General features: G+C 42.7%; 1 protein-coding gene across 1 annotated transcript in view; it reads left to right on the top strand.

The window, feature by feature from the left end:
* The first annotated feature begins 1,671 nt into the window (after window positions 1-1,671).
* Window positions 1,672-10,722, top strand: part of Arsj (arylsulfatase family member J) — a 75,663-nt gene continuing 66,612 nt past the window's right edge. The window contains exon 1 of the mRNA XM_052179295.1: window positions 1,672-2,916. Coding sequence (XP_052035255.1) covers window positions 2,525-2,916 — 392 coding nt within the window. The 5' untranslated portion in view covers window positions 1,672-2,524. The remainder of the gene's footprint in view (window positions 2,917-10,722) is intronic.

The raw sequence follows: 10,722 nt of genomic DNA, 5'->3' as shown, positions 1-10,722 counted from the left end.
TATACCACTCCTGGGCATATACCCAGAGGATTCCCCACCATGTAATAAGGATACATGCTCTCCTATGTTCATAGCAGCCCTATTTATAATCGCCAGATGCTGGAAAGAACCCAGGTATCCCTCAACAGAAGAGTGGATGCAAAAAATGTGGTATATCTACACAATGGAGTACTATTCAGCCATTAGAAACAATGAATTCATGAAATTCTTAGGCAAATGGATGGAGCTAGAGAACATCATACTAAGTGAGGTAACCCAGACTCAAAAGGTGAATCATGGTATGCACTCACTAATAAGTGGATATTAACCTAGAATCCTGGAATACCCAAAACATAATCCACACATCAAATGGGGTACAAGAAGAAAGGAAGAGTGGCCCCTTGTTCTGGAAAGACTCAATGAAGCAGTATTCAGCAAAACCAGAACTGGGAAGTGGGAAGGGGTGGGTGGGAGGACAGGGGGAGAGAAGGGGGCTTAGGGGACTTTCTGGGAGTGGGGGGGCTAGAAAAGGGGAAATCATTTGAAATGTAAATAAAAAATATATCGGGGAAAAAAAAAGTAACAGCTAAGTGAAACTTAGAGTTATGACTTGGTCATTAATTGAATCTTGCATGTTGCACGCCAGTCTACACTAGGTGTTCAGTGAGCAAGTGTTAAAAAATTGGGAAGAATATATATGTATATATATGTACATATATCTGTACATATATGTGTGTGCATATATATATGGGCACACACGTGTACACGCACACATATGGAGTATTAATTCAATACTATATGAACCTGGCTTGAAGAAATCTTACAATCTGGGGAAGTGGAGGCAGGAGCATCAGAAGCTCAGAATCATCTTCAGGTAGAGTTCCAGGTTAGTACATGAATCCCTGACTCAACACTACACAGGCAGTTGGGCTTCCTTCTTCAGGGTGTAGCTCTCCTCCCTCCCTCCCTTCCTCCCTCCTTCCCTCCCTCCCTCTCCCTCTCCCTCTCCCTCTCCCTCTCCCTCTCCCTCTCCCTCTCCCTCTCCCTCTCCCTCTCTCTCTCTCTCTCTCTCTCTCTCTCTCTCTCTCTCTCTCTCTCTCTCTCTCTCTCTCCCCCCCCCCATTCTTGGCGGGAAATCCCTGGAAGTTTGGAAAGGGGCGAAAACGCCTACATTCTTAACATCTTCACCATGGAAGAGAGTAATGAATAAATCGCGCTGGAAACGTCAACTGTTGATAGAAAAAGTACTAGTTTAAAAGTTGTGCTTGTGGCTGTCAGTGAAAATAAAAAGAGGAGAAAAGAAACAGCAAAGGCGGGGATGCATAGGAAGGGCCGGCGGGTAGAGTGGGGGTGGAGGGGGGAGTTGCAGTCAGTAGAGCAATGAAGGAAAACCAGCCATAGAGTGTTCTGTGCCATCTGTTGATTCTCCTGCTCTTTTCTCACTCGCTCCAGTAGCTTCTAAAGTTTCGGGATGAACAAAGGGGGAACATTTATGGGCAGAAAGATGGTCTTTCACCTGCACGGGACATCTCACTGGGACCCCAGGGACCCGCCCTTCAGCGAAGCCGCCCTTCCCGGGTCCATCCTTTTACTTGCAGAAAGAGGGCGGAGAGCGAGCGCCTCCCAGGCCTGGGCCCGCCCTCAACAAGCGAGTATGAATCTCCGGCTGCGACTGCCTGGCGAGTAGAGGAAGAAGGCACAGATGGCTAGAACTAAGTCAGCCACCCAAGGGCACACTGGAGCAGTTGCAGCACCCACTGGGGACACGTGCGCTCTGCGATCGCTGGCCAGGACTCCGTGAGTGTCCCCAAGCGCTGTGGGGTAGAGAAGGAATTGCTGAAGAGGAGGCCGGCTGGGACTTGATCCTTTCTCACTTCGGGGGCCCCCGGAAAGGGGTCAAGAAAATTGACAAACACACCGCGGGAAAATGGGAAACTAGCCCTGAAAAGGTAGGGGAAGCGGCCAACAGGAAGAAGGTCCCCTCCGCTCAGCCTGTCATTCATCCGTAAGCCAGGAGTTGCTCGGGGTAACTTGGCAAGGCTTCCCAGGGTGCCTGGACCGATTGATGTCAGTCCCACCACCCCATGCCTGCCTGCGCGTGGGCACAGTCCTGCTCCCCGAAGAGGACGCTGTGACTACAAGACATCTCTGTCCTGTGTGGCTCTCACTCCCTTTCTTGTCTTTTTTTTAAATATTTTTTTAAATGTTTTCGTGAGAACTTTTGAGTGAGGATACTAACATTATTTTATATTTTTCTGCAAGCTGCCAGGTGATATTAAGAGGTTAAAAAAGAAGATTAAAAAAAAAAAGTAAAAAGGATCCAGAGGATCTCTGCTCCCTTCTAATATTTTTTTTTCAAAGTTCATGGGTTAAACCATCACCTCCAGAGGACTGAAGTTGTGGGAAGTGGTGTCATCTGGGAGGGGAGCAGGATTCCCTGGCAGCCTTCCTTCAGCCGGATCTACCCCTTCGCATGTATGAGTGTGCCAGCAGCAGCAAAGGGAGCAGGGTTCTGCTTGTGGAGTCTCTGCTGGGACCAGAGTGAATGGCCCCCAGGGACAGTGCGGAGCCTCTGCCTCCGCTATCTCCACAGACCTGGATCTGGCCCGGAAAGACAGCAGCAATGGGTGCCCTGGCAGGCTTCTGGGTCCTCAGCCTGATCACCTATGGCTACCTGTGCTGGGGCCAGGACTTAGAGGAGGAGGGGTCCCTAAGAGCTCAAGTTGAAGAGAGACCGGAAGCAGGCGCAGCAGCCCCCTCTCAGCCCCATCTCATTTTTATATTAGCCGATGATCAGGGATTTAGAGATGTGGGTTACCACGGATCTGAGATAAAGACGCCCACTCTTGACAAACTCGCTGCAGAAGGAGTTAAGCTAGAGAACTACTATGTCCAGCCTATTTGCACACCGTCCAGGAGCCAGTTTATTACCGGAAAGTAAGTGTTACCGCTTTATGTATTACTTGGGAAACTCTTAAGCCTTTATTTAAAACTGGTTTCTAATTGAAGAGAGGATCTAAAAGTATGGGGGAAACAATCCAATGAATGAGCAAGTGAAGGAATGAATGAATGAATAAATGATCCACCGAACGAGCAGCACCTCATCATTAGTGTCAGTACCCGGGTGTCTCTAATCTCCTCCCTTTCCTTTCCTGACAGCCAGCTGTGAGCTCTTGGATGGTGTCAGTATTTTCACACTCATCCACCAACAGAGAGCTCCTTGGTTGCTGCTTCCCAATCTGTTTCAACTGTCAAGCGCATTCATGTTTCGTTTCAGGTATCAGAACAGACTCCTCAGAGGAAAAATGTTATTTACAACTCTTAATCTATACAAAGTTTAGAATTGCATGTTTGAAACCCCAGGTCATCAGAGAGAGCACGGAATTCACAAAAGCAGGAAAGGTGACATGGAGTATGATGAGTGTGGAATATGATTCTTCTGCCTGTGTCTTTGTTGGGCGATTTTCTCTCATGGTGTCATATCTGTCTGCCAAGGCAGTTCTCAAAATGCAATGGGTTCAGTGGGATTTGCTGCTGCTGCTCCTCCTTCTCCTGTGTGGGGAAGGTTCTGAGTCACTAACACAGCTCAGGGGACAAAGAAATGTTGTCAATAGTTTGCTAAATAGCTCATCACCTTAAGGTGTTCAAACATTTTTCTATTTTTTACTTTGTCAGAATATGCATGATTGTAACTTGTTTTCTTGGTACAAATTTGATTTGGAAAGCAAAGCAAAGGGGTCAAGGGGTCAAGCTACTCCTGAACAGTTGATGGCTTTAATCTATGTGCCTTGTGATTTTGGCTTCAGGACAGAGAACCCTTGCTTCGAGTACAGTTGTTCTTGGAATTGGACCTTGTAAGGGTCGCCAGTAACCAGTCTGGAAAAATTACGACTGCAGTGTTTTGTAGAAAACTCTGTCTTGCAAAGACTTTTGCTTACAGCATAATTTCCATTGCTTCCCAAACTGTCAAAATTTACCATCACTACCAGAAAATAATTTCTTTCAACATTAGAAAGAAGAAGTAGAGATCGAGGCATGATGGTGCGTACCTTTAACCCCAGCACTCAGGGAGCAGAGACAGGCAGATCTCTGTGAGTTAGATGTCAGTCTAGTCTACATAGTGAGTTCCTGGTCAGTCAGAGTGACAAAGTCTCAAAAGTCCAAAAGATAAGCAAACAGCAAACACGTGAAGAAGGAAGGGAGAAAAAGAAGAGGAGGAAAAAGAGGAGGCAAAGGAGGGACAAGTCTTAGTGTCCAGACCCTTCTTCAGGGCTAATCATCACAACACAAAATCAAGAGTGTTTGACATTTATACAGCTGTCTGGAAAATAAGCCCAACCAGTGGCCTAGGATTATGGTCTTCACCTTGATTCCCAACCATCCTTATTCTTAACTAATGAAATGAGCATGTCTTAAAGATACTTCAGTGGATTTAAAGAATTCAGGTTTTCACAGAGAGCCAACAGTAATTGAGAAAAAATTAAACCGAGTTCATGAACTTCCTTTCCATAATTAAGTATGGAAAGTAATCTTTGTACTGAAGGAGGACATTTGGAAACACCTTAGATAGATCTATTCTACCTTTATCTTTTACCTTTAAGTTTACTTAATTAGATGGTACAAATTGAGACAGAAATAACTCCTGCTTATTTTATTCATTATTTATTTATTTATTTATTTATTTATTTATTTATTTATTTATTTATGTACCACAGACTGGCTCAGTCCTGCTGGTGCAATCAAACATCCAATGGGAAGATGTTGCTTCCTCCCAAAATTTTGGTTCAGTTCAATAAGTTGCATAATTGTTTCGGACAAACTTCTACTTGAGTTAAAGAGTGGGAGATGTCTTACTTGAGGTTTTCCTCAGGACTTTCCTATAAATGAATACAGATGTAAGAATGAAAGTGGTCATGACTGTCTAGTTCTGGGCTTAACATGAGTACTTCACGCCCAGAGAATATGGTACTTATCCTGTCTGTGAGAACAAGTCTGTACCTACTGCATTCTCTAAAGGAGGCTGGGAAAGGAAGCAATAAAAGTCCCAGTGGGATGGATTATTTTGTAAGGAAATGTGAGAGGACTCAAGTACCTGACTTGAGGAGAGTCTAATAGCTTGGAGTTGAATTAACTTTTCATACTTCTAACACAACAACAGCCCTTTTCATATTTTTCTGCAATCAAAATGTGAAGCTTACCTTTTATGCTGCACATATCTGTAACAAATTCCTTTTATAATTTGTAACATACCACGCTGGTAACACTCTGAGCAGCAATCATCCTGTCAGGAAGCATTCATTGTATGCAGACTGCTCCATGTAAACTGGGAAGAACAATCGAGAAAACCTGGTCAGTAGGTGGTAGTCCTCAAACTCAAGTGTGCAGAATGAATCACGTTAAATGCCAGTCAAAATATAAAATCCCTGGCCTTCCCATCATTCCGCTTCAGCAACAATGAGGGGTGTGTCCTGAAATCAGTAGTAATTTTTATGAGCATGTCAGGGTTTTCTGATGATAACCCTGTTTATGTTGAATTAAAAAAGCATCTGTATTAAATGCAAGCACCTACAGAGCTGTCACTGTCACACACATTATCTCATTTAATTCTCCCAACAGCTCTCTACCATAGTAGCTACTATTGTTCCTGTTTTATATAGATTTGGTAAGAGTCCAAAAGAGGTAATGATGGAGTGTGGTCAATGGATGTTCACGGTTCATTTGATGACATAAACATTAATTGAGAAAGTGGCTGCCTGTGTTTAATCAGTGTCAAGGTAACTTTGCTATTCTTAAGGAAGTGTTCTAAGTGGTGGCACAGAGAAATAATGGCATTCATTCTTAAAGAAGAACATAACCATAGCTTCTGAAAGAATCAACAGGCCTTGCAAGTGTTAGGCATGCAGTGTTGATGACTTATTGAAAGATTGGCAATCTGGATTTAATTTATCTCACAATAAGTCTTGCTTTAACTATTATGGTTTTTCTTCCATATTGTTTCCTATTGATGCCATTTATTGAATCTCATTGTGGGATAGCGTCTTTTGTGTGAATATACTGCAGTTTGTTTATCCATTGGACCATCGAGGATGTTGGTGGTTTCCAGTTTGATATCATCCTTGATCATATTCCATGTTCCAGTTTGATAACATACTTGATCATGCTTTGATGAGCACCTCATGGCATTCCTCTTGTGTGTTCATCAAGTAGAACTCTGAGGTGCAGGCAAATGTGTATTCTGTTTTTGTAGATATGGTCCAACACTTCCCAAAACAATGCTTCTGGGCTTGCGCTATCACTACAACTGTGTGGAAAAACTCCCCCTATGCCAACATTTGGTATTGTTTCATTTCAGACATTATAGTGACTGTTCACTGGTATGCCTGTCCTGACTAAATTTATAACTAATAAATTATAGTTTCCTCCTAAACTTTTTATTGCTGTTTCTATGTTAGACCAACTGGAATTAATTTCTGATGTAGCGTTAAATCAGAGTTCCAAGGTATTCATTTTCCTGTATCTATCCATTTGGTCTGACAACCTGAACTCAATCACCAGAACCCACAAGGTGGCAGGAGAGAACTGAGTCCCAAAGGACTCCCAAGAATGGTTCTCTGATCTCCACTGGCATGTCATGGCATGGGTATGCATGCTGTGTCACACAAGTGGGAGAAAACACACACACACACACACACACACACACACACACACAGAGAGAGAGAGAGAGAGAGAGACAGACAGACAGACAGACAGACGGACAGACGGACGGACACAGACAGACACAGATAGAATGTGTGCTCTAAGACCACTTTCTCCATAGCATTGCAGAATCATCTTCATCAACACTGCTCCATTCCATGTGGTCCATTTCTTGACTCTTCTGTTCTAATGACTATCCTCTTTTTCCAATGGTCCACCTCTTAGACATACTTGTATAATAAATGTTTATGTCTAGAATGTAAATCCTCCTCATTGTTTCTCAAAATCACCTGGACTGTTCTTTATCACTTCTTTCACTGCAGAAGTAACAAAGGCAGTTACGAAGCACAAATAGGCTGGAAGATTTGATATGGGGAGGATGAAGGAGTTCACTGTGGAATCTTTCTACTTTCCAAATAACCTAAAAAGTGAGATCAGCAGCTGAGAATTAAGGTCTAGGTGTTTGAAAGAGTTGGGGGTAAAATGCTTTCTAGGGGAGTGGAAAAGTGAACTGAGCAGGGAGTTCAGACAGAAAGCTGACACTCCGGAAGCCCACCAGAGCTTTGCACGCTCAGCTATGACGGGGTCAGCACAGTCGTTTCTAACCAGCTAAACTCAGGTGCTGCATGGAGAAGTACCTCAGGGGCAGAGTTAAGAAGATTTGGGGATTTCCAAAATGAGCACAGTGACTGGTCATGGACTTGAATGTGGAAAGAAAAAGGAGTGTGAGGAGCTTATGTTTGGACAGAGTAGGGACTGAGTTTTTGGTTGGGCACTGCTGAGTAGACTATCAGAAAGGATGGGAATTAGTGGAAACTCCACGTACACCTAGACAGTATAGTCACTGAAAATCTCATACTGCAACAAAATTCCAAGTGCTTCAGTGTTTACAGATGATAGAGAAATGAGGATGGAGGTGAGATCTTTGGAAGTGAAGCAGTTAAGATAGAATGCTGGGCACTTCGTTCCTGTGGATACCTAAATCATTGAGACGACCATAGTAAAGAGGGCGGTAAGGTAATCTAAAGCAGGGACAGGGATGGTCTCTGTGTAAGGGATAAGAGGTGGAGCCTGGAGTTAGCTGAAAGACCATAACTCTAGTCTGTCCTGCTGGTTTTAAAAGGAACTGAGCTTCTGACAGTAGGAAGTATAATGAAGAACTAAGAAGATGCTTACCTCTCCAGCCTAAGGGTCTGTGGGAAGGGAAGGGGAATAAAGCACCAGCCCAGAGCTGAGGGTAGAGTAGGGACAGACAGTAATGATTACAGTGAAAACTGGGAATGCCAAGGGCCATGCTAATGTCAATGGGGATCTTTACTGTCAGGAATTGAAGACTTTTTAGAAAGGTCTGCAGAGTAAGGATAGAGGCTGAATAAAAATGGAGAGCACGGAGATACATAGAGGTTAGCATCAGAGCCGAAGCAGATATGTTGGGAAGACTTGAATTATGATGAAGATTTACATGGAGCACCAAAAATATGATGAGATTTTTTCCCCCCTCAGCAACTTTCCTAGGAAACTCTAAGAGTTTGGCTTTAAGGACAGTCTCCCTGTGCAGATGGATAAAGTTGAACCTTCCAAGTGTCTGTCATGTACCACTGCAATCACACTGCACAGCTGTGTGCATAGCCAAGAGCTCTGGAGCTTTCAATTTGTCCCAGTGGATGGGGATCCAAAGAGCTTCTCTTCGGCTTGCCAAGGGCTCCAAAGCTAGGGTGTGTCTTCGGGAGATTTATCAAATGCACTAGCGTTGTGGAAAGGAAACTGAATTTTGTAGACATTCTCATTATAAAATGACAGGAGGAAGGTTAGGAAAACAGACTTAATTAGTTCATTGTATGGCCTTATGTGGACAAAGACACACATCTGCATGCACAAACACACACACACACACACACACACACACACACACACACACACAGAGAGAGAGAGAGAGAGAGAGAGAGAGAGAGAGAGAGAGAGAGAGAGACAGTTATTGCCATCTGAAACCTTGTGCTTTTCCACCCATCCACTTTGCTTCCAGAAATAACAACCCTGAGACTTCTTGTATATGAACAAATGTTTAGGTTAATAGCTCTGGCTCTGATCCTGACTAGCTCATATTTCAATAATTCAGTTTATTCTCTTCTAAAAATGCCACGTGGCTGGTTACCACGTGTAACTTCTTCTAAGTTTCATGTGTCTGTCTCTTAGTCAGTCTGAGGTGAATCTCTGCCTGACTCTATCCCAGAAATCTCTCTCCCTGCTGCTAGTCCCATCTTCTAATCCTGCCTCAGCTCATTGGCCAATCAGCATTTTATTGACAGGTGAATGCTTTTACACAGTGCACAAAAGATTATCTCTCCACAAACACACATGCATGCTCACACACACCCCCCCACACACACACATTTCCTACCAACTTATATAGTCAGCATTAAGGTCATGTTTGATTCCTACTCTTATTAAAATGCGTATTAATCCTACATGATTAAAACCCTAGTTGTAAGTAGTGTTCTATACCCCAGAGAATGCTCAATATATTTTGCTTTCACAGATATTTAGCTAATGCTTAGGCACTCGTGAAAATATAAATGGTTATGATTATCTGAATAAGAAATAAGAATCTTCTTCAAGCCTTATTTCGTCATTGGAAAATGACTCTAACAAGAGGAGAGTGGCTTTGAACCTCAGAGACAATCCATGAGGAAAATGCCAAAGCCATCCAGCTGATAGCTGCCTATTAGTAATTGATATTTGGATTATCTGATAGTAGAACTGCTGGTTAGTTAGACTAATGGCACACCTTGATGATCAAAAAGCCTAATTTTAAATGAACCTCAAAAGACTCATTTAAAATTAGTAGCTTCCATAATTTAGATAAATATCTGTCCAGGTAATACTTTTGAGTTTCATAAAGTGCTATTCCAGAAGATTGAAAGATACCCAGCTGCAGAGGACTAACAACTTAAAAAAAAAAAAACTAGCAAAATCCTACATATAATTTTGATTTCATCTTATCCTGTGGGTACTTTACTATGATATAATTAGTTTGATGAAATGTTCTTTTAATAGTCTAGATACTAAACATTCCCTGCAGTGGTGTTACTTTGAGGCATCTAGTTCTCCATGTGCTTTATTTTCATTAGAAGAAGAAGGAAACCTTCCCATCTCTCATCTCCTAGCCTTTACCCTTTTCTCTTCCAATTCATCCAATACATTTGCTTTACTAAAACATAAGACTCATCACAAGAGCCCCTTTGGCAAATAGTAGCCTTGGTTTCCCGGTGTACTAAAAGTGAGAAAAGAAATTAATTTTCTCTGAGGGCTTTCATGTGCTTCTTTTTCTTTTTAAGCATCCTGCCTTTTAATCTTCACACCCAATATTTGAAAATATTAATAAAATATTTAACAAATGTTCTCATTTTATGGATAGACTATTAAAATTTTAAGGGAGTTATATAAGCTGGCTATGATCACAGAGCTTCTGAAGTGGAGAGCATGTATTTAAGCTTGAATGTAAGGCTCCCTCACAGCTTTCTTCAGTTCTTTCTGCCTCCAGCGTTAACTATAAGCCCAGCTCACCCCAGTCTCCAAGCAGCTTCTTCAGGCTCTGTACTTGCAAACTTGCCACTCCAGAGGCAGGGATGGATGGCTCAGGGTTTCTAGGTCCCCATCTCCTTCACTTCTGGGGTTTACACCTTTTCACTGTTTGCCCAAATGCCAACCACTCGTTAAGATTCAGCAAAAGCACCACATTCCTCTTACCTCTTCCCGTGATTCCTTAGCCAGAAATAATTTATCTTAACAGTGACCTTTCACAACTCATTCTATAACTGTCGTATTAGGCATGATTTTCCACTCTTTCACAGCTCTTAGGAAGCCTTTTACCTCTCTTGCTGGCCCCCTGAGAAACAAGGCTCTGATTTACAACTCCATAAATTTCACAGCACCCAGCCCTGAGCTCTGTACTCATAGGCGCTAGGAAAACATGTGACGAATGAAAGAAGGAATAGTTGTATAAACAATTATTTATTTCCCTCTGGTAGGCAGTGTTATCAGGTTAAA

The sequence above is a fragment of the Apodemus sylvaticus genome, chromosome 4 (assembly GCF_947179515.1).
Source record: "Apodemus sylvaticus chromosome 4, mApoSyl1.1, whole genome shotgun sequence".
NCBI classification, from domain to species: Eukaryota; Metazoa; Chordata; class Mammalia; order Rodentia; family Muridae; genus Apodemus; species Apodemus sylvaticus.
This window is presented reverse-complemented; position numbering and strand designations above follow the sequence as displayed.